Below are 24,400 nucleotides of genomic sequence, written 5' to 3' on the forward strand. Positions count from 1 at the left end.
GCTTCTCTACAAATACAGCATAAGCAGCTCTTATTAAAGCAAAGTTCAAACCATGCAGATCACTCAACTTTGTAACTGCAATTATATCATTCATGAAAGAGACCCACGTAGTAATACAAAAAGTAATATAAATATAAAAACAATACCGTCCTATAAACTGACGTACAAAAATCAATATAGGTAAAGTGCTTACTCGTATGCGTGCAATTGAAGATACAGCCTACAAAGAGGATACCATAGCAAGCATGGGTGGACAGCTACTGATAGTTAGCAGGAATGATTAATTAACCGCAACAATACACACATGAGAGTTTTGTTTGAGCTGGAATGCAGAACAAGAGTTTGTGCTGCGAGAGGAATAGCTTATACATTTTGTCCTGACAATTGTGTTTGACATGTTTAAAGGCAAAAACCAATACATCCTTTTGCAAAACCTGATAGATCTGGCTTTTCAAAACACAATGCCGTGCCAACAGTCTCCCGCAAACCGACTTGTGCCTTCCAGGACGTCCTACAAAAAGAATCTTGTGCTTTTAACAAGTTCAGACTTGGTTTGTATTTCCATCGCGGGGTCCGGGGTCTTTGATTTGTTAGAGTTCGAGAACAAAGATGGCGGACACTTTCCAGGAGTTCAACGGTTCAAAAGGTCAATAGGCTCTTGGGGCTGTTTCTCTCACCTGTATTCACCAAAAGTACAGTCCTCTTCTTTCATGGGCTGGAACTCTGGGTCTGTGTGTGCGTCCTCTTTCTCTTTCACTGAGGGGAGAGTAGGGAAAGGTATTTAAATATGTGTACGACAGTATGCAGAAGCCTTTGTAAACAGAATACGGGATAAAAATAGGGGCTATAATGCATTCTACTGGGAAAATGATTGGAACACAGCCGACTCCTACTCTCAAATCTGCAAAATACTGCATGTAACCGTTAGAAGGTGCTATCTATATCTACTGCATACCCTGGGCTGTGTACAGTAGGCTAGAGTATATCAAAAGAAAGCACATGCAATGCCGATCCCTGGAAGTGTGCAGATGCTCACCGGGGTATTTCCCTCCTTTGTTCCTCTGGATGAAGCAGATAATGAGCAGGATCAGGATGAGGAGGGCGATGGCACACATGAGACCAATGAACCAGCCCTGAGTGGCAATATCCACCTGCCGACTCGCCACCGCTGGAGAAAGAGTGAAACAGGTTTCTTTAGGGGAGATGGTGGTGATTGTTACGACATACACAGACATAAAAATGTACACGGTCTTTATCTGTTAATTTGCTGTTAAATATCATGAGTGGATCAAGTTTGCACAGTTAGAAGAAAGAGTAAGGTTGAAGACAGATTTTAGTAGGAAAGTGTAGTTAAGTATTAAAAGCAATTATTGGACAGAATGCAATAAGACAAAAACAAATAAAACCAGAAAATTCAAAGAGATGCACTAGGACTGCACAAAATATAACGCTTTTTGCAACTGCATTGGGACCAGCTAAAGGATGATAAACCTTGACTTGGACAACCCAATAGTGATTTAAATACGAAAATCCAGATTTTGAAACCAGAGAAATCCTTTTTGTCTCCAAAATTGTGCAGCCCTAAAACAGTCATACAGAGCAAAGGGATATACTGTGAGTGACGTTAGCATGGTACTAGTTATACAGAAATGTTCATGTTAATTTTAGGTCGTGGTTTATACATGTAATACTGATTGTGGTGCCTACTGCTACCCATGCTTTCACTACAGTGCATGCCTCTCTTACAAGAACAACAGCACAACGCCTGTCACACCCATGATCGGCACAACATATAACATGGGCCATAGCCAACAACACAACACATGTTTTCTCCCCGCCGAGTCTCACCTGGGACAGAAACCAACAGCTCCCTGGAGTGCTGCAGGGGCAGGTCGGACTGATCGCTGGCCACCAAACGCACCAGGTAGGAGACACCCGCCTTTAAGCCCTTCACCACAAAGTTATCAGAGCCATTGACCAGCTCTTTGTGCCACTCTTCACCTTCGCCTGCAGAGGGGGCGGTCATAGACAGGTGCCATCAGGGACTTACAACTTTAAGGGTCATGGATCATGATGACTTAAAAATATCTTTCTTTAAATGGTTTGTTTTAGGAGGGGCTAAATCTATAGAGTCAATAAGTTTGGAAAAATGTTTCTAAGTAGTTCACTGCCAAGACCAACAATAGTACCTACTTGCATCAAACTTATCTCAAAGTTGGTCTATGCACTGAATCGATTGAGTGGAGTCTCAAGGGAGTAACATGTTAATGTCTTCCCTGTACTGCCTTGCTCCTGGATAAGACACTAGTAATAGCATCTGGCAGAAAAGTTGATGGATCAATTTGCAAATGCAATGAGCATTTCACTTCAACAGGGGCCTGAATATGTAATAGATAATCTATGTGAGATAAAGTGAGATAAAAGGGATATATAATGTAACATGTGATGATACTGTTGGATTAGTATGTTGTCTAAAATACAGTAGTCCATGATTTTCTAAATGAACTGATAAAATGATAGGTGTGAGAGAGCCATACTACAACACCTCTCATCTCCTCTGCAGGTGAATGAAAACAAGAGCACTTTACACTGAATTGATCTGCATAACAGGAATGTTCATGCTGCTCTGTGCGATGCTTATCTACATTAGTTTGACTTTGAGAGAAATTGTACTGGGAAATTCAAATGCATCTCTGGTCAATACCAGAACACTCATTAGCAACCCAATCACAGCCAGACTAGTTTATTACATCTGGGTCCTTCTTGGCAAGAAACAACAGGACCGTGGAAGCCAATATTTCTATTCACCTGCACAGAGCAATAATGAAGTAGGGGTCTCTTGTCACCTAGGCTATGTGGAACAGTCAGGAGTAAGTGCATGTTGCTTACTGTCTTTCATTTTGTATTCTACATAAATGTCTTTCTCCGGGCCTGTGTACTCCCAACTGATCTGGACCCCATCGTCTGCAATCGCCGAGCTAACATTCCCAAAATCCTCGCTCACAGGGGGCGCTATGCACAAGGGAAAAAAGAGACAACAGAAATGATTGTTCTGTTGATCAAACGGAATACGGAAATGATTGGTTTTATTACTCATGTCTACATGCATCCCCATACACTGATCAGACATGAACATTATAACCACCCGTCTACAGCAGTGGCTTATTCTGCAACACAATTTAATCCACTGAGCTATTTTGTCTTTCTATCCATCAGTCCATTAAAACTGTCAATCAACCCTGAAGTCTTGACCTCGGCAGAACTGTTCTAAAATGGGTAGTTTGGTAATTATTGGCGTAAACTGCCATGTTTGTCCAGAGTTGTTCCGGACAGTTTAAAACAGAACTAAGTAACTCATGCCTCAAGAGGCCACAAGCGCCACTGCAGGTGTAGTAGCATGTTGCGTTTGTTTTTTACTCATTAATTGTCTGTGAGAGTAAAACTACATTGACAGAAAAGACAAAGGGAGGGAGGGATATTGTAAATCCAATTAAACAATGGAGATAATTTTTATTATCTCTTTTTATTTTAACAAACTTGGCTGTAAATACTGTTTAAGTGGCGCTAACTTCTTCTTCATGATTCTATTAGTGTGTATTGGTAGCTCCGACCCAGAGGCCGGAAGAGTTGCAATTGTGGTTTTCTGGCCAGAGACACCAGGGGGAAATGAAAGACCCCCCAATCATCCCATTAACACATGGATTACTCCCAGAAGGACTACGTAAAGGATTTATAAAGGTAAACAAGTTACTTAGTTCTTCTTTAACACTCCATAACCAAATATTACCTGTTGTCAGTTTCACAGAATGTAAAGCCGTATGCTTCCCACTTTTTCCTGCTTATATCTCGTCAGCTATGTTCACTTGCTGCCCAACAAGTCTCACCAACTAACAACTACTAATAACAACTAATCTCTTTGTCATTAACATAGACCTCTCAGTGGTCATAATGTTATGCCTGATCGGTGATGGATAGCTAAAAAAACACAGCAATATCAGTACCGCGGTGGGTCGGATGACGTGGATAAGGTTGTGCATTGGGATGAGGCGTTTGGGTGTTCCCTGTGAACAACATGAAAATGGGTAAAGACTGCACCACACGCAAAACACACTGTGTCAGTTTACACAGTGCAACACAGGAGTTCATTGGCATGCCATGCAAACCCTCTCTGACGAGCAGCCACCATGACACTAAAAAAATGAAAATACAGATCAACCACCAAAGGCAAAAGAAACGCCGCTGAGCTCTTTGAGAAGTCGTCAAGTTTTATCACCAAACATTAAAAAGGCACATGTCGCACAGCATCTTTATCTATGTGGCTTTGAGCACTTCAAAGCTTTGAACTCAGCAGAAGCTCCTCAACATGTCAGAGGCAAAATGGAAATTGTTTCAAGATGACAAATGTACAGTGCTGCTTATGGACGATTTATGGAGCGCTGCTGACAAACATGCACCAATGCAAAGCGACTGGTACCTGTCCCCAAATGTAAGTCGAGTTGAGAAAGTAAAGCTTGGAAGGGGATAGAAAGAGAGAAGCTTTAGAAAGGATATCAATATAGTTTAGCAAACACCCTGTTTTTTTAGTGCAAGGGATCACACTCATGTTTTACAGGTTTGCTCTGAAGAGAGAATGGAAGGACTGTGCAAAAGTTTAAGGTGGGTTTGTAGGAAAATATTGTTGTAATAAAGGAAACTGCTTATTATAAAAAAAAATAGAGAAAGAAATCTGTTGTTGAAACACAAGAAAGTACAGATGACGCTGGTCGAAAAACGCTGCCTCTATGTTGTTATGACAAAAGATGCCCACACAATGACCTTTATAGTTTGAACTCCTTTGTTCCTTTTGTAGGGAAATGTTCCCACCCTTTAACCGGTGCCTTAGGGCAACCTGTCAGGAGGTGCCTATTTGGAGGTTTAGTTCTGAGGTAAATGCTGTTTATTATCATTGCATAAAGACAGTTCATTCAGGATTTTTATACTCCACACCAAAACTTTTGCACAGTACCGTAAACAGATGAAAACAATTAGCAGCACAAAAGTTGTATTACCATTTTTAAAACATTTGCAGATTCCTCCAGTTTTGCTGTCTTACCTTCGTCCATGATGGTGACTGCTTCCTGAGAGATGGACGGGCCCGCTCCGATCTTTGTTTTTGCGTTCAAATAAAACTTGTAGCGCGTGCTGTACTTGAGGTTGACCAGAACGACAGAGGTCTCATTGGAAGGCAACGCCAGCTCCTCCAGCGGGCCGAGAGCATTCGTGTTATTGACTATAGTGATGGTAAGGATGAGCGAAATGGAGCGGGATAGGTATGGACGGGTGGGGTCAAGTTGGGAGGTTGTAAGATAAATAAAGTTTGGAAAGTTTTGTATAGGGTTTAAATATTGATGGAAAAGTTAAAGCAAGCGGATACAGGTGTTGAAAGGAATGGGAAGAATGACAAAGATGATTTGTTAAATTGAGTTCAAAATTAGAATATGCCTAATAAATGCTATTAAATGAAGCCTACAACTATTTTATTATATCTTTATTAGAACTAAATGTACAGTTAATACTTATAAGTTACTATGACACACATGAATTCGTGCTGGACAAAGGAAATAGTGGTGCCCTTTAACATTATTAAGTGCAATGGTCTTACCTGGCTGATACTTGAGTGTGTAGCCTGTGATGTGTCCGTTCCGGTCGTGGGGAGGATTCCACTCCAGGGTCAGTGAGTCAACGTTTGAGTCAGTGATGACAAGAGAAGAGGGAGCTCCAGGAACTAGATCCAAGCAAATAATCAATGTATGCGGCTTGAAACAAACAAGCCCCAGTGAAGCAGGGGATGAGCTTTCTGAGTACCGTATTTTCTGGACTATAAGTCGCACTTTCTTTCATAGTTTGCCTTGAGGTGTGACTTAAAGGTGCAGTTACGCCTCCATGCCCAGCTAGTTGCCAGGGCTAGTGCGACTTACACACCGGAGCGACTTATAAATGTTTTTTTCATCTTCATTATGCATTATTTGGCTGGTGCGACTTATACTCAAGAGTGACTTATAGTCCGGAAAATACGGTACTTTACAAGTTACATGTTCGTACCTCCTTCAGGGGTCTCGAACTGCTGGATGGGGCTCGGTGGACCTTCTCCTTTGCCGTTGAACACTCGGATGTGGCAGGAGTACAGGCTGAAGGGGTGCAGGCCGGGCAGTTTGCCGTGAGTGTGGTTCCCGCTGAACGTCAGAATCTGCTTCTCCTCGTGGTGATGGTTGTGTTTGTGGAGGCTGCGCTCCTTCCAGTAGTACACCTGCGACGGAGAATAGTTAAAACTGAGGTTAAGAAGTAAATCTGAATTGTATTATATATATTTTTAAAAACTGTTGTTAGTAATATGCCAAGCTTTCGTGTTATTCTTCACCTTGTAGCCCTTGAGATGTCCTCGTAGCAGTTTTGCCGGCACAGCATCCCAGTGCACCGCGGCCTGAGTGCTGCTGATCACCTGGACATGCACATTGTCTGGAGCAGCTAATGGTACTGAAAGAGAAACAAGAACAAATCTAAACTCAGACGATAAGCACGATAAGCCATCGCTATGTTCTTAATATATTATTTGATGTATTGCATTTATATGTACGTATACATTGCTACATAATGAAACAGAAATAAATGAAAGAGGTCTGACAACTTTCATAATCTACTGTGTAAATGTAGTCATAACTGCAGCGCTACTGTTCTCAAAGGTCCCAGAAGTCAGAATTACTCACAGTCCTCTCCTGAATATCCGTGGGCGACAGCGGGCTCGGGTCCAGCGCCGTGGTCATTCAGAGCCTGAACTTTCAGCTCGTACATTGCAAATGTGGGCGTCCCAGAGACCACAAACTTGGAGGTGTTTCGCACAGTCACTGCTGTCCAGTCACTCTCCACTCCCTTCAGCCTCCACATGACTCTGTAGTGCAGCCCGTGGCCATTCGACTGGATGGCTGTAAGCGGCTGCAGGGAATAAAGACTCGAGTTGAGAAAATCATTTCTCCATCAATTTTGTAGCCCCAAGACATTCTTTTGAATAAACACTGTAAGACTTGGGACGCGCTAGGGATGCACACATTTTTGGGGGAAAAATTGCAATTATGATGAATTTATACAATTAATTTTAGTTTTAAAATAAACCTCTGTTCCCTGTGCACATTTTAATGTCATCCAGGAGCGTTAACATTCAGAGGGAAAAATCACAAGCATTTTAAGAACATGTTTTGCACTTCTTTACCTTCCAGGATATCACAAGATTGTCATGTTCAGTGCCAAATCCATGCACATCAGCAGGGTTTTCATCAGGAGCTAAGAAAAAGACCAAATACAACACATTTTAGTACCATTCAGACATCTGTATAACTATATCTATAAAGGACTTGTTCTTCACCTGTAGGTTCTGTCTTGTACATGCGGGAGGGCGGGCTGGGCCGACTTAGTCCCACACCATTGAGGGCCAGGACTCTGAACGTGTAGTGAGCGAAGGGAGACAGCTTCAGGTGAGCCGTGGTTTTCATCCCAGAGACCTCAGTCAGATTGTGCCAGTGGCCTTTGTGGTGCAGGGAATCCTCGAACTGGATAATAAACTCTGAATACAGAGTAAGGTATTAATATTAATGTACAGGTGTGGATTCAGTTTATGCCACGACAGTCTTTTTGGTACAGTGGAGTAGAAGACATTATGGGTATAACATGACAAAAAGAGGTTTTGCTTAAAAACAATACTTTTTCCTGCTGGCAGGGCTTGGAGGCTTTATGACTAGTGCAAAAATCATATTTATTTTTCAGTTCAAGTGAAGGTCAAAGCATCTTGAATATTATATGCCCTGTACTCAATTTGTTCTCAAATTTAAAAAAAAGGGAGTTTGTTTAAGCTTTAAATTGTTGGTTATGGTCCAGACTCATTCCTAACTTCACAAATGTTTTCCTAACATTCCAGTTCTGCGCGGGGATGAGCGTGTTGCATGGCGTTTTGTTTTGCGTTGTCCGTTGTGTTAACGTTAACACAACGGACCTGCACCAGGTTAATTGTTTTTAGCATCGGTGCTACTTCCAGGTATACATAAATACAGAGCCACAAAAGTCTGCAAATACTACATACGTACAAGGGGGCAAAATGGATTTATAGATTTATGGACATACTCTCAATAGGGCTGTTGTGCTCGTCCCCAGGGGTCCACGTGAGCTGGACACTCCTCTTTTTCTGCTCGGTCAGCTCGAGGTCAGTCGGAGGGTCAGGGAGCTCTGAGGAAGGTACGGTACAACATAGTGAGGATGGCATTTACACTGGATGGAAGTTACAAAACAAAAGTGGACATGCAGACATAAAGATGACAACAACAAAAAAAGATCTGGCTGGCTACGTAGAGATTCTTGACTTTATCCTCTTCCAAGAATGGTTTAGAATATTAATATAAAATCGTTAAAAGTAAGGAGAATATGATTACTCAAGTAAAGTAGTCTACATCTCTATTACAATGAAAGTAATAAAGTTAAGCTGACAATGTATTATGCAGAAATATGAATGATGTTCCAGTTAAGCGTCTCCCATAATCACTCAGCATGACATAGCTTCACTGAAGAGGATGAATTGATGCTTACATTTTGAAATTGAAATGATAAAGTGGAAGGCATGCTTGGAATGAAATGAGTGACAAAAAAGTGCATTACAACAAATGGCGAGCGGTAAAATGTTTTTCAAATGATCTTGCATTCAGTTATACACATATGAGCAATTTATGCCATACAGACACAATGCATTCAGACCATAATAGCAAACGGTAACTGGGGCCAAAATAGTATTGTCGTGAACAGCCTTCTTTGGATACAGCATGCGTCACTTAACATAATACACCACAACAGCCAAGTGTGCCGAAGTTTACACAGGTTTACCATAGACGACAGGCGGAGTGGGCGTGGCCTCTGCCAGACAGGTGGGCAAGAGTACAAAGGTAATAGTCAGTCAGTCCTAAATGCACTAGGGACATTATAAGATTCGCTGAGAAGGAAGTAATCAAATATTAATGTGACTCTTGTGTTGTTGTGCCTGCTTTTAAAGAGGTTAGAGGAGCTCATTGGAGTGATTCATAAGAAAACGTAAGTACATACCGACAACAGTGAGCTCGGCGCTGGCTGTGTCGTGGTCCAGAGTGGTGTTCATGATGCAGGTGTAGACTCCAGCGTCACTGTCTGTTACATCAGTTATAGTCAGGCTATCTGAGTCCACCACCAGTCTGCAGGAGAAGCAAACTAATCTGTTAGCATGTGTTCAGTATAGTATCAGTGTGGTACTATTGTGGTAGTATTACTTATGCAAATGTTAATTAAACTGTGTGAAATATTGAAAAAAAAACATCCAGTTGAAAAAATGGAAATACCAAATTAGACTTCTATTGGCTTTAAAGAAATGATCGCAGCACAGGGCTAAAACCAAGAGGCAAGTTTTCGCCTGAACTTATATTGAATTTCTTCTTCGCCAGATCTAAAGAAGAACTTAACGGACATCAAATTGACATTAAGAACAAACAGGAACAAAATAACCACCAGTACTCCTGTGTACAGCCACTAGTCCTTGCTCCACAGCGTAAATAAAGAGCACTGATTGACTGAAGCCTGACCTCTCATCGTCCGGCAGCTCGTCGTCGTCTTTGAGCCATGTCATAGTTGGGATCAGCGTCGGGTCGTGTTTGACCTTACACTCGAATACTGCGGCCCTGCCCCTCTGCACCACTTTGTACTCCGGCTGTTTGAGGATCCGGGTTGGTTCTGATAAGACAATAACAGACAGAAGAAAATTCAGCAAATGCAACACTAAATACAATGTACTTGACTGCAAATGTTAAGTGCTAAAGCTACTGAATTTGAGATGGAGTGTCCACTTCCAAACTCACTAGTTTTAGAATATTACATTGAAACTATAAACCCAAAAAATATGAAAGAGTTTTGCCCTATTATCAAGAATGTATGTTTCTTTTTTCACAATAAAAATAATTGCATTATGTTCAGATATACACATTCATATTAGCCTCTGTCGTGCTTTTAATATATATATATATTTGTTTCTTAAATCTACTGGGGGGAACAAGTAACTGGGGGTGGGTGGGACTTTTGAGATCCATTACATGATGACTTTACCTTTGACTTCTAGGTAGACATGATTTTCTGAGATGCCCAGCATGTTTTTGGACACGCAGGTGTATTTGCCGTTATGTCGAGTCTGAGAGCCGTGGATCTCCAAAGTGCCGTTGTCATGTATTTTATAAGGGTCTCCATCAAGGGTGCTGGCTCGAGAGTCTTTGAACCTGAGACAAAAAGCACTCTGTTTTATAATCCTGACATAACCAACATTGCTTTATCAAACATACTGCCGTTAATTAACTCACCATGTAATTTCAGGGATGGGCGAGCCAAAGGAACTGCAGTCTAACAAGGCCTGGTGGTTTTTGATGACTTGGTACACTTGGTGGGCTGGCGTCAGCACTCTGGGTGGCTCCGCTGCAGAGGACCAGCGTCAATTATTGCTATTGTTAAATCAATGTGAATGGCAAAGTACAGTGGTTTCATACAGTTTTTTATGTAGCAGTCTGATAGTCAAATTGTATACTTTTCTATAAAGTATTCAGACCTTATTCTCGGAAGCCATTGTGTGTTTTTATGCAAACAGAACTGGCTTAAACACTCACATAGTACATTGACAAAGGCGTTGGACAGGAGGTAGCCATACTCATTCGAAACATTGCATTGGTATACAGCACTTGACCCAGTCTGGACATTGGTGAAGATTATAGTGTCGTCGTCCACCCTCCGGCTCAAGTCGTTGGGTGAATCTGGTGATGTGATACAGCGATTACTCACAGAGACTCAAACACATGTCTATAAATATGTAACAGAACATGGCGGCATTAAGCAAACCAAGTATCCCGCAATAATCACATGTCTTTATGCAGCGCTGCACTTACTCTCTATGGGGACGCCGTTCATAGCCCAGTTGATGGCGGGTTTGGGAGTACCACTGGCCCGGCAGGTCAGCGCCCCATTCTCTCCCGGGGCGAGGATGAGGTTCTTGGGGGAGCCGCTGATCCAGTACGGAGCAGCTGAGAACAGAGCAGAGCAGACGGCTTCAGCATTAGTCACAGAGCAGACTGCCCTATTGACATCTGCGCATGAATCAACGATGAAGGAATTAAACATTAAAAAGGCAAGGGAATGTGCTGCTGCGCCAAGAATGATAACATGGATATTGCTGTGTAAGAGTGGGATGTAAAACCAAGAGGGCTTTAATAAATACTCATTTGTATTTGATATTAAATTAAGTTATACATATTTCCGAAAAGGTCAGTAATTAGCTAAGAAACAAGGAAAATAATTCTTCTTCTATAATGTGAGTTTAGAGTTTAATATCTTGTATATTGTAGGATACTGTGTGTGTGTAGGTATCAGGTTCAGAGAAGCTTTATCTGAGGGTAGGGTGTCGTAGCATGTTGCGATTTTTTACTCATTAATTGTCCGTGAGAGTAAATACTACGCTGACAGAAAAAACAAAGGAAGAGAGGGATATTGTACATCCATTTACACAATGGAGATATTTTTTTTCACTCAAACTTCGCTGTAAATACTGCTAAAGCAGCGCTAGCTCGCACTTAGCTTTGCCCGTTAGCCTGTTAGCTTCTTCTTTGTGATTCCATTAGTGGGCCTCCGACCCAGTGCATTAAAGCTGCAAAATATGGTTTTCTGGCCAGAGACACCAGGGGGAGATGAAAGACCCCCCCCCAATCATCCCATCAACACTTGTGTTCCCCATGAGGGGCAACAAAAAGGATTTATTAAGGTAAACAAGACACTTTCCTGTTTTAAGGAATGAATGAGTGTATGAAGACCCGTAAACCGGAGCTGAAAATTAGCACTAGCTGTAAACTGTTCATTTCATTCAATCTTTTTTAGCTATGTCTGATTGTATTGGGGCTGTTAAATAAATCAATAAATACATGATAATGCCCATGTTTGAGACTCACCCTTCACTGACACGTGGATGATCTGGTGCACAGAGCCCAGATCGTTCCTGGCTAAACAGCGGTATTCCCCTGCATCAGCTTCGGACACATTGACGATACGCAGCGTTTTCTGATAGTGCAGCAAAGTGGTGCGCTCGGCCGGCAGCTCCCCGCTCACTTTAGTCCAGGAGATTTCGGGGGTTGGCCTGTGTTCACAAAGAAAGTAATATTGAGGGAAGTGATGAAGACGGAATTGTGATTAGGCCGAGCAGGTGGCCTCTTCAGTCACGGTGCGCCCTTGTACTCACAGCCCTTCAGCGATGCACTCCATCTCCAACACCTGGCCTCTCAGCACCATCTTGGAGTTGGACGGCCCAGATGGGGTGAGGAAGGTGGGCCGTCGCTCATCCGTTGGCTCCTCTGTTATCACAAACATAGATTCACCATTAAAACCAATCTAGTGCTGCTCTTTTTCCCTCCATTCCGTTCGCGCCATTATAGGGATGTGCAACTCCACAGATCTAATCAGGCCTGCAGGGCTCAAACAGAAAGCCATTTCTTTTTAGATCACTATTGTCATCATTTAAGATTAGATGTAAATTTTATTGTCTTGGTGGGTTTTTATTGCCCTGGTTTTAAAGATGTTTGTTGTCAATTCCTTTCCCCCTGGAGTGATAATAAAGATCAGGTCTCATAACATTGTACCATTAAAGGTGCACAATGTACTTTTTGCTATCTGCAAAAATGTGATGAAATATAGGCATATGTACATAAGCTCAAAATTATGTATAACCTGATGTTCATTTTTCTGTGCGAGATCATCAGCCCTTTGGAGTGCAGCAAATTATATTTGTAATTTGCTGATGCCAGATTTCTTTTCAGATACTTCAACCTTGAGATTAGTATAAAAAGAATACTCGCTCTGTTTGTTAGAAAAGTATTCACATGAAATTAAAGAAGGTCATAAGGATCCATATAAGAGGTTTAATTATGTGATGACTGTAATGTAGGTATGAAAGCAAAAGGTAAGGAAAAGAGGATTCATTGAAAAGAGGTAAAATTATTATTATGTTGAGAGTCTAATTTATATAGAAGCCGAAAATAAATCAGTCAATCTATTTAGAGATTCAACAAGGAAGAGTACATCATTGATTATTTGGTTAGTCGTTAGGATTTAGAGTATAGGGTTCAAAGAGACAGTGTGCGTAAGGGGTTCAGCGGTTAGTTTGGTAGGGTAACAGTCACAATGAAGGGGCAACCACCAGAGGGAGCCACATCTCACCAGAAAATGCCCCAGTACCACCATGAAAGAGGTTAGTGGGTGAGAGCTGCCATCTGGGCTCTAGGTTCAAGGGAGTTAACACCTAGGGGGCGCCATAACTCACCACTAAATAAATCAGTGTCATTGTAAAAAGCTGCCACTGTGTCATTGATTGCATCCACTGTAACACAACAGAAAATGAAAACACAGCACACAATTAAAACAAAACTTAAAATGAGAAATTCAAATCATGTTGTGAAAATGGGGGGAAAAAAACAAAAAAAGAAGAAAAGAATGCCAGATGGATTTGAATGAGAGCCGTCTTTGTTGATAGAGAGGACAGAAAAATTCACTGAAGCCATAAAACGAACGCCTTTCATTGCAGATAAGGCACCGGGCTCTGACAATATGTCTTTTCAGCGGAGCCACGACCGCTGGCGTCTCCACGGATGGACTCGGAGATAGGAAATACTTTTCTCCTCCTACGCAGCCACACCAACACATGCAGCTCTGTGCAAAAGTTTGAGCGAGGTGAGAAACGCACGGATAACGACGACTGAATTTTACGCTGCTTTTTTTTTGTTTGCAATCCAATAATACAATGCAGGCATCCAATGGAGAAGCTGTTACTGACCAAAGAAATTTAAATTTTCCAGGAGTGTCTATATAATTCACAAACTTTCCACAATCAAAATTACTATTATGGGATTATGGAATTTTTATTGATTAACAAAACCATATTTAATACAAAGATAATCTTGCCATGGCAGAAAGAAATCCATGCTCTGAAATACGTCTAACTTGGATATTTTTCTTGTCTACAAATGAAACTACTTCTTTTAGCGCTTTAATACAAGTAAAACAAATTCCACAGAGCTGAACAGAATGAAAAGAAACACCACACACAAAGACACAGGCTGAGAATCTGGTCGTGCTGGTACTTACGGTTGAGGACCTTGACGGTGATGGGCTGTTTCTGCTGGATGGTCTGTGTGTGGGGGAAGCGGGCGTAGCAGATGTAGTCGTTTCTGGAGTCGGCCCGCAGCACGTTGGAGAAATACAGGTCCCCGTTCAGCGACTGAGACACCCTCCTGCTCTGGGGCAAGCGTTGGAAGTCTGAAAGGAACAAGGAATTAAGCTTTAGGTGGGGTTAACCATCAAAAAAGATGAACGTAGCGCTCTGAGTTTGATGATTATATTTGGATGCTGATATATGAGGACAAAATACGAGAAAGTGCTCGAACATCCTAAATTAAAACCGTTTCAAGTTGTGGACTTATTGCAAAACCTTCCCCCAAATTTCATCACCCAACTACATTTGACACACCTAAGTCTAAAATCCCCCAACCCCTTTCTTGAATTAGGAATATGACCCAATTGTCTCAACATCTGAGGAAAATATATCACATAAGTAGAGCAGTTACAGAGCAATATGAAGGTCTGTTTGATGGTATAATGTAAGAGAAAAGTGGCTTACTATTGTCCATCCAGAAAATAATTGGTGGAGGCAAACCAGCCGGGGGTCGACATGGCAACACCAAAGGCACTCCCTCCTGAACCACGATTGGCTTGATTTTCTCCTTTGACCACAAGGGAGATCCTGCAGAGAATTGAAAATACAGGCAATTTAGCGGAACGATATCATAATTTGACATAAAAAATGAGCCACTAAAGGATGATGCCTAAGATGCAAGAGGCAATGAGGCGAGCTGAGAGGAATGGGAAATTAATGATGATGGGTCAAATTGATACAACACGGTCAGTGCGAGTCATTTAGGAGAATGATTAGGATTGCTCTTGCCCTACACATCCAGAGGTAATGGCAGTATTTGATATGAGCAGTGGTTGTTTATTTTATGCTTGAATTGTATTTTTGACATTACATTTACTGTGTACTATATAACACATTCAATTACTATGTAGTGCCAGGTCGTCCTATGCAGATGGTGGGCTCCCGTGCCATACCAGTTGAGAACCAGTGGTACAGAATATGTACTTACTGGATTGTCGTACGACCATATTGTGGGACAAAGCTGTCCCGTGGTCGTTGCGAGCTGTACATTGGTAAGTGCCCTCGTAGTGTTCAGCCTTTTCATTACTGATGTCCACCACTAGCGTCCCGGAGCGCTGCTTCATGTGCACATTAGGTAACTGGTCAATGTCGAAGTGGGTCCCATCACGTGTCCAGGAGAAACTAAAAGAGAGTTGAAGAAACTATGGATAAACCACAGATATTGTTCATATTTTGCTGACAGGTGAAATGAGGAGCAAAATTTGTCTTTGTGAAGAGACTAGATGCACGTTGGCCATTTTATACTCACTACTGCCACCTCAGGTCATACGCGTAACTGCACCTTCTATATTAAGCTTGTGCATGAGGTACTTCAGACCCGAAGTAACAACCTTTTGAGTGACAGTGCAGGATTTTAGAGGCAGTTGTGGTGAACAGGTCTGGGCTCATTCTACACATTAGGACATGGCTTGAACATAGGGGGAGTAAAATACAAAATGTTAACATTTTTAAACTCCGTATAGTCCCTTTAAGCTGCCAGTGAAGTCTCAATGATTGTGAGTTAGAAGCAGGAAAACTAAATCTCATATTACAATATTTGACATGGACCACATTGTTATAGTGGGACAACATGGTTAAAGCAAGAGCACCAGTGGGGTGTTCCTACTATTATCAAAAGTGGTCCAAGAAAGAAACAATTTAAATGAAAGGAAATGTCACGTCAGTGGTCCCAGAATACTATTGAGTGGGAATGCATTTTTGCCAGGAGGTCTTCTGTTTTGCCTTTGTGATGCATATAGACCGCTTTACATAACACTAAATCTGGAAAACAGAAATACCCGGGTGCTTATGGGAAATGCAAATGCTGCCTGTACGCAGTGACATAACCATAAATAAAGTGAGTGCACGAGCCCGTACCTGGGATGAGGTTTCCCCTTGGCCTCACAGTGGATTATAATGTTCTCTCGCGGGTCGATGATGTAATCCTTGGGGGATTGGTGAGTTATGGTGGGTGGCTGCGACACTGAGGGCGATCAAAAACAAAGTGAGATTCAATCACATGCTTAATGCATAACTAAGCTTTTTTCATATGGCGTATTGACCACACAAGCAGCGGTCGTTGCTAATAGCATGCAAACTCAGGAGGACTCTGAATCACTGTGGACAGCAGCCACAACAAAAAAAGCGCTCCAAACATGCAGCAGGTACATTTGACTTCACAGTAACGATCCGCGAGCCTAATGTATTCCTTTCAGAGCGGGAAAGATAACTAATGGACCTTGACAAAACAAATTATATCTGGAGCCCATGCTGTTTATATTATTGCCGTATGGAAAACAGCCTCCCGCAGCACGAGAAAAGCATTCAAACAAAAAAGAAGCAAATAAAGAAATTACACGGCATGCCGAGGCGTCCACCGCAAAATCACACACATTTGAACAAAGACAATAGAAAATGAAAACAGAGAAAGCTAAAAAACAATCTCTCAGCCTCACACGTTTTCCACTTACATCCTTGAAGAACTTTAGTGTTTTATCCCAGGAAAGAGCAATAACAACATGGTGAAAGAAAACCAGACATTATTGTGAAAATGTCTGATTAAAGTGGCTGAGATATAGTAGAGAGGCATGCAGTAAATAGGCGCAAAGATACATTATTTCACATTTTATACATTTGATAGCTAGTAGAAACACCAATAGGTAGCATTCACGTGATCAATTTCAACAGCCTTTAGTTGACAGTGAGGAGGACAGACCGGAATTGTATGTGCTGACATAGCATAGGACCGAGTATATACTGAAGTTAAACGCATAAAATATTGAAATGACTGAAATGTTTTGAGAAATTTGCACTAAACATCGTGAACCTGTGGAGGCTTCTTGATACTTGTATTGTGTGCACAGTAGACTTACGATCTAGTGGGACTTCGAGAGCTGTGGTGAGATGCCCCAGGACGAGCAGGAGCAGCGCGGTGACCGTCCTCCTCTCCTCCATCATCAGTGTAGCGGCACAATGGTCCCGCCCCGTAAACAGCTAAGCCCCGCCTCTCCTCAGTCACACTGCCCAGCGACACATGCACATTCACACCTGTGGACAAGAAGACAGCAGAGGGTCATTGACTTGAGGTTGAGTGACTTGTCGAGTTACTTAAACCGTCAATCATAACAATGGAGCAGTGTGTTTATGAGCGGCTGAAAGAATAAGAAAGGCGCACAGCTGCTCTCCTGAATCGATGGTAGCTGCCATGCGCCGCAGTTCACTGGAAGCAATCTTTTTGATCTAGAGCGCTCCAACGGGGGCCGATGCATCCCACGCGGACGCGTTTTGCTCGGCTAATCACCGCCGCGGCTGAAGCACTATTAGGACTCTCATCCAAATCGATCTGATCGCAAGAGACGAGAGCAGAGGACATTACAAGTCACTCCTAACTGCATCCGTTTTGAACGATAAGTTTAATAAAATGCTGCTGTCGGAGTCTTAGACATTGGAAAGTGCTTTATACATGAGTGCAGCTACTCACTCTCGGGGAAATTTCAAGTTCAAGTTAGGTGACTCTTTACAGGTTTGAACTGACTGACGACAGGCTAATGGGGTATTGACTGGCTGCTAATGACGTCGGAGTTTCCTTTTAGGGCATCACACACACTAATTAAATCTCCATCCGCAGATTTGACGTCGTCTTGATTTTCCCAATGATCCGTTGCACAAATAGACTCAAAACCAAAATGAAGGCAAAATTAAAAAACTTAAAATGTTGACACAAAAAGGGCAAGTCTTTTTTGAGTGTTCACTTGGAACATAACTAGACAATCATCACATCATCACCTGGGTCCAAAACCGGACCTCCAGAGGCTTTAGTTCTGGCCCTAAAGCGTTTTCATCATCTCAAGACACATAACAGGCAGAATTAACGATCAGATTAACAATATGAAAACACATTGAATTAAAATGGCAAAATTACGGATTCTTTGATGAGCTCTACTGTGTAAATAGTCAACCGGTGCTAATGTTTTACATAATTAAGAGCAATGATCGCACACGTCCAGATCCTGCACACACGCCCAATGTTACGGAGGTCCACAAGGTCCACAAATCTGTTCAAGGTTTGTGGACCTTGAACAGATTAAGTTGGGGTCCCCTGACCTAGAGGATCATTAACATCATTACTGTATGACGTTAATAACTAATGCGCTATAACAATGTGCTACGATATTGTTCTTTTGTTCAATACATATGCCGCTGGCAATCGGCAACTCTGGCCTGTAGATGGGGCCTTGGGGAGCCAGGACCAGGGGCTACAGAGGCCCAGGCTGGGACGTCCTATGGGAGCACACTGATTTGTTATAGCTGCCCTAAAGTCATGATTCAATGGTCGCCCCAGAGCAGAGGCAGCAGGGGAGCAGACCAGGCCCACAGTACACCTCTCTGGGGAGAAAGCCCTGTATTATAAGCCCAGAGCAGCCAATCACTCTGCTGTACACACCATCCGGCAGCGTTGGCCCAGGATCTGACAGGAGGAAGATCCATGGGGGCAATTTGATCAAGCTCATTTGCAGGCTGCAGGCGAAGGAGCAAGGAACCATACGGAGCATCAACCTGACAACAAGCGCTTAACGGCAACTTGATAAATGTTATGCGTTTGCAATGCTTGAATGAAACGGGCGGCGTGACCTTGAATCAATATTGCAAGTAATTATTCATTTTATTGTCAATTTATTCATGGAAAGCTATTTGTGTTTGTTGCAGTTTGCATTAAAAGAGCTGATTCAAATGGTATAGACTTTTACAGATCATTTCCATCTAAAGCAGCCTGGAAGCTTTTTCTGGTAATAAAGCTATGCTGAATACAAAATGTTAAAAATGTTAAAAAGATGATATACTTGTGGGAGCCCAATTAAAGGAGAATGTTGAATGGTCAAATGTCCCAATCGCAATAAAGTCAAACCAGCCATGGCACAATTTTCGGGCAAACGACAAAAGGAGAAATGGTGGCAGCCGAGTGAGAAAATAGTTTCATTATACATTTTATGGTGACTCCCAGAGAGAAGCCGGGAGATTCTTATCTGGAGAGGAGCCAGGACTTCATCCAGGATTCATTTCCCAGTGTAATGAGGTGTTGCAGCCCAGTTCTGGCCGGTCACCGCGTTGTGTAACTCTGTGTCTGTATAAGTGTGTGTGTTTGCAAAGTGTGCGCTATAATTATCCCACGGAGCAGCGCAGACACAGGACCGGCCTCCAGCAGCCTGTGACATCAGAGTGCAGACTCAAGTGGGACTTTTAAGAGAAGAAGGAAACCCGACTAAATATTCAGCCATTAAAATACCATAGGGTTTCGACTAAAACTGTTCCTGCTTTTCTCAGGCGTTGAGTTGAAATGAATTTGCAGTTAATGGCCCTGGTCATGGTGGTAAATTACGCGATGAAGAGGTAAAGACGAGAGCTACTATGGAATATTACACTGAACCATTCGATTTAGATAAATACCAATTATAGCTTTATCTCACAATTATCTAATCAGCTTCAACCATCTACTTACCTTATGTCATTTCAGCACCTTATCAAGGGTATGAGTAATGCTGTAGTTCTGCCACATTTTTTAATAAAAGTCCCAAATCTACTGCCATGCTGCAAACCGCTATTGCCGGAGACATTTAATCAGAAAACATCCATCACTTTTGTAAAACCTTCCGTGGATATTGTGCTGAGCGAAGAGAAAAAGCCAGAGTCAATAAGCTCGCGACCATAGACTGCTGAAGCCAAGATAAAGACTTGTGTTTGGAGTCTGCCGTGCCAAAAGTTGTCAGGCTGATTCAATCTGCAGGAAGAGGCGTCCTTAACAACTGGCAGGTCAAAGAGAGACACATCTGACACATCTGACAGCCAGTTCTATCCATAAATGACAGCAAAGGGCCCCGTTGTTCATTCGGCAGTCATTGGAAGGCATTATATTGCAATGGTAACAGTCTGTACGTAAAAAGTAAATGCTTTGTATGTTTGTGCTCAATCCCAGTTTTGCTTTGGGAAATTTGAGGAAAGGACTGAAATATGAACTGAATCACTGTCATTCATGAAAAGAAACATGTTTGAGCTCTTAAAGGGATATATCATGATTCTTGACATAGGGCCTCTTTTCCTAGTTATCCAGAGTTGTGTTGATTTCTGGAGAATTTCTTTTTTTTATTCATGCAGTCCTTAAATTTGAAGAGTTTAGTGGTGCTAGGCTAGTGCCAGGCTAGTGCTAGGCTAGTGCATGTCTATGGTAACTAGTAGCCTGCATTAAAAACAGTCTGACCCAAGCACAGTGCACCTGAGGCAAATTACTTACAACACCAGACTACTGATATAAATGTATGTGTTGACTGACAATTTTTTTTAAATATAACCATTTTGCATTTAAAAGAACTTATATTTGAGCAGCATCAGCTTCCTGGTTGTAAGCTACGCAGCGGCGGAGTGATCTGCTAGGTTACCGAAACTACAGTAGTTTGTTTACCTGTGGCCGGCATTATTACACATGGAATTCACAAAGGAGCTTTCTACAAATCAGATATAGCAACGTTTGGGGGACGACCCGATGATTTTGAAGAGGTTTTTAATGCAGGCTAATAGTTACCATAGACATGCGCTAGCCTACCACTAGCCTAGCACCACTAAACCGTTCAAATATAAGGACTGCATAAATAAAAAATTTAATAAATCTCCAGAAATCAACAACACTCTGGATAACTGGGAAATGAGGCCCTATGTCAAAAATCCTGAAATATCCCTTTAACTACACGGTTAACTGCTGATAAATAAGTGTCGTCTTTGTGATCTGCTTTTTGCAACCATTTAAGATGCAATAGGGCACAACTAATCGCAAAGACATGGAAATTGTAGGTGACCTCCTTTTGTCTGGATTGGCTTTTTATCTTAAAAATCTGTCCCAGTTTCTAGAGTCAGGGACTTTGCATTAAGCCACAAAAGTGCAGAATGCTTTTCTTGGATCAAAACATTTCTTTTTGTGGTGAACAAAGCAAGACATCCAAGAAAGCATCACCATTTCAAACCTTTCCTCTATGCAAATCCTGGTGCCGAGGCCAAATCAGTGCGAGTAATGAATGAGTAAACAGGTAATTACTGTCTCCGAGAACACAGGACCACCTTGAGTCAGGAGTTGCTGTTCCCGCGGTACATTTTCTACCCATGAAGAAAACCCTCCGTCTTCGTGTGAGAACTGCTTTGAGCTGTCTGGCCTCACATTCAGCCGGCCTCTTCAATTACTCCATTGTCATTTTCCGTGGTCAGCTACTTCAGAATCCCAAAACTAATTGGTTTTGTGCACATGTCACAGAAGCAAGCGCATGCAGCAAGCCACACATCGAAGCAAAACACTTTGAAAAAACAAGGGCTTAAAAAAAGGGTGAGAGGGTCCGGACATGTCTGAGCACAGATGGAGCTGACAGGGGCAACGGGGCTCAGAAGTGTGAATGAATGTGAGCTGGTAAGGAGGGAAAAAAGACAGATACAGAGGAAAGAAGTGTTCTGTACCCAATTAAAGACAAACTTGGTTAGCAAAAGTATTAACCGCCTGAACCAAGGGTATTTACTCCAGTTCAGCTTTAGCCAGATCTAAATGCTAAAAAGCCAAATTTGTAATCTAAGATTTAAAAGTGATCGTAACTTTTGTGCCACATTGTCACCGCGTTTTTGTCACATTTTTTAAGCGTTTTTTGTTGCATTTTCATTGCTTTTTTCCATTGCATTTTGTAGTATTTGTGTCACTTTTTCATTGTGTTTTTGCCGCTTTTTTGTCATGTTTTGTCTCATTTTTGTGGCTTTGGTGTTGCTTTTTCATAGCTCTTTTTTCATTGCTTTACTATCGTGTTTTGTCACTTTTTTGACATTCTTTTGTTGCTTTTTCATCCTGGTTTTGTCACTTTTTTGTCACGTCTTAGTCTCTTTTTTTGATGCGTTTTTTTGTTTTTTTAAACTCATGTTTTCATCTAATTTTTGCCGCTTTTTTGTCGCATTTTTGTAGTATTTTCGTCACGTTTTTGTCACTTTTTGTGTTTTTTTTTGTTGCTTTTTCATCGCTAATTTTCATTTCATTATCTTTAGCTTTATTATCGTGTTTTGTCGCTTTCTTGTCATTCTTTTGTTGCTTTTTTCATCCCAGCTTTGTCACTTTTTTGTTTTCATTCTCGTTTTCATCGCTATATTGATGCTTTTTGGATTCGAGTGATGCCAAACTGGAGAAAATGTATTGGAATTATTGGAATAAATGGAATTTGAAGCCGCCACTTCCACCATTATCTGTGACTACTGCGCCTGCTGTACAAATGACTGCCACCACTGCTCGTAATAGCCTGAAGTAGCAGTGAAGACGACTACAACTAATTTGGTAGAGAAGTTGCCCATCCTTTAATCCGTCCAGCCTTTCTAATAAAGACTTAGTCATTTCACATTGGAGCTTGAGGTGATTTATAAGTGAAGCTCATCTGAATTATGCAATACGGTTATAGAATGTCAACACACTGAAAGAGTCACTGCTACTGCACAGTGCATTTTTCATCTCTCATCCCAAGCATCCTAATTAACTCAGCTTTTGATAGATGATGCGATCAGAGGATTGTGGGCTCCTACAAATCTTTAATGGGAGCAGCAGGGATCCTCACACATGGGTCAAAATGAGGTTATGGAGAAAAACATGCAGCAGGAAGGGAGTGTTGAGGAAACGGATGCAGTTATGAAAGCGCATTAGCTGATTCAAATTGAGACGTACTTTATTGATCCCCAAGGGGAATTTCTCTTTGATACAGCCAGTTACTTGACCAAAAACTTTGAGGCACAAAAAGTTATTATTTTGTTATTATTGCTTCTCCAACGTTTAGTAGAGTAGAAAGTTTAAAAGCTAGAGAGTAGACTTGCTGTCGAAGGTTGTCTGAAGCCGGTTCAGAGTGTGACCCCGCTCGTGGCCTCTAGATCACAATAGAAATGGTGCAGGCGGCGTCAGCAGGCGTTTCCCATAATCTCCTCATTAGCAGTTATAATTGGACGTATGCAAATAATTGGTGTGGTTAACATATGAATTGAGAGTCCTGTTGTTCAGAGAGACCCCGCGGCCCAAAAGCACACCGCTGCCTTTTATCTGCACTGTATAATGTCACACAATGAACTCCCCTCCTCCTTTTATTTCATCAATGCAGGGTGCTGTTTATGTGCTGTTTATGTTCAATAAAGTTCGCAAGAGTATTTTAAATCTATTCACTGGAAATAGCAGCTTAAAGGAACAGGTCACCGTTTTTCCATACAGAGATATGTTCTTACCTGAGCTTAGACAAGTTGATATGTACCTGTCTGGTCTTTGTGCGTGCCCGTGGATGGCGTGATGGCTTCTAACTTCACCCCGTTTTGGAGCCATAGGAATATACTGGGAGAGGCCAAATGTTCACATCATCTTTGGTCTTATTGCATGACTGGCATGCACAAAGACCAGACAGGTACACATCAACTCGTCTAAGCTCAAGTAAGAACACATCTCAGTATGGAAAAAACGGTGGCCTGTTCCTTTAAGCTCAAAAGTGCTTCCAGGAGGCAATTCACCAACAAATCATGTATCTTTTTATACGGCAATTCCACAAGTAGTAGTAGGAGTAGTTTAACATTAAAGGGAGAAAAAAATGTCTTAACATGAGCAGAATTAGGCTGAAACTATGGGAAAAAACAGGTCAATATAAAATGGAACTAAACCATATGTAAAGACAAGGACTGACACAAAAGGGGACTAAAACATGGAAAATATGAAAAAAATTGAGAACATGCAGAGAAGCCTGAGCACCACATCGCCACCATTTCAGGACAATGCTAACTACTATATGAACTGGGTAAAAGTGTCGAAACTATTTGCTTGGACGGGCTTTTCCTCAATACGCGTAACACACTGTTGCTTCACACCTCTTAATGTTAATTGGCGTCTGCTACTAATGCAACGTGTCGTCCAATTTGCCGGGTCCTCCCCCTTTTTTGACGGGGCAGCGTGTTGGCACGGACCTGCCTCAGATCTGGGCCAGAGAGAAGTGTGGGATTTGCCTGTCTGCCGCGCTCAGATGTTAATGAGTGACGAGGCCGGAGCTTCTGAAGGAGGGCTGC

General features: G+C 41.9%; 1 protein-coding gene across 9 annotated transcripts in view; it reads right to left on the reverse strand.

The window, feature by feature from the left end:
* LOC306971242 (neuronal cell adhesion molecule-like) overlaps positions 1-24,400 on the reverse strand; it is a 43,312-nt gene that overhangs the window by 2,732 nt on the left and 16,180 nt on the right. For 3 of the 9 annotated variants that reach the window (XM_079567448.1, XM_079567454.1, XM_079567455.1), the window contains exons 3-31: positions 17,182-17,356; positions 16,187-16,292; positions 15,258-15,451; positions 14,735-14,857; positions 14,203-14,373; positions 13,382-13,438; positions 12,305-12,416; positions 12,018-12,202; positions 10,965-11,099; positions 10,689-10,832; positions 10,389-10,500; positions 10,141-10,307; positions 9,624-9,771; positions 9,115-9,239; positions 8,899-8,928; positions 8,149-8,250; positions 7,397-7,594; positions 7,244-7,314; positions 6,744-6,969; positions 6,398-6,513; positions 6,082-6,286; positions 5,642-5,764; positions 5,093-5,269; positions 4,475-4,510; positions 4,002-4,061; positions 2,890-3,012; positions 1,849-2,007; positions 1,037-1,168; positions 678-756 (exon numbers count right to left, since the gene is read on the reverse strand). In XM_079567448.1, coding sequence (XP_079423574.1) covers positions 678-756; positions 1,037-1,168; positions 1,849-2,007; positions 2,890-3,012; positions 4,002-4,061; positions 4,475-4,510; positions 5,093-5,269; positions 5,642-5,764; positions 6,082-6,286; positions 6,398-6,513; positions 6,744-6,969; positions 7,244-7,314; positions 7,397-7,594; positions 8,149-8,250; positions 8,899-8,928; positions 9,115-9,239; positions 9,624-9,771; positions 10,141-10,307; positions 10,389-10,500; positions 10,689-10,832; positions 10,965-11,099; positions 12,018-12,202; positions 12,305-12,416; positions 13,382-13,438; positions 14,203-14,373; positions 14,735-14,857; positions 15,258-15,451; positions 16,187-16,292; positions 17,182-17,266 — 3,701 coding nt within the window. In that variant the 5' untranslated portion in view covers positions 17,267-17,356. The remainder of the gene's footprint in view (positions 1-677; positions 757-1,036; positions 1,169-1,848; positions 2,008-2,889; positions 3,013-4,001; positions 4,062-4,474; positions 4,511-5,092; positions 5,270-5,641; positions 5,765-6,081; positions 6,287-6,397; positions 6,514-6,743; positions 6,970-7,243; positions 7,315-7,396; positions 7,595-8,148; positions 8,251-8,898; positions 8,929-9,114; positions 9,240-9,623; positions 9,772-10,140; positions 10,308-10,388; positions 10,501-10,688; positions 10,833-10,964; positions 11,100-12,017; positions 12,203-12,304; positions 12,417-13,381; positions 13,439-14,202; positions 14,374-14,734; positions 14,858-15,257; positions 15,452-16,186; positions 16,293-17,181; positions 17,357-24,400) is intronic. The other 6 variants (XM_079567449.1, XM_079567450.1, XM_079567452.1 and 3 more) reach the window with 6 other exon arrangements.

This window comes from Gobius niger (assembly GCF_951799975.1).
Source record: "Gobius niger genome assembly, chromosome: 12".
In the NCBI taxonomy this organism is placed as follows: Eukaryota; Metazoa; Chordata; class Actinopteri; order Gobiiformes; family Gobiidae; genus Gobius; species Gobius niger.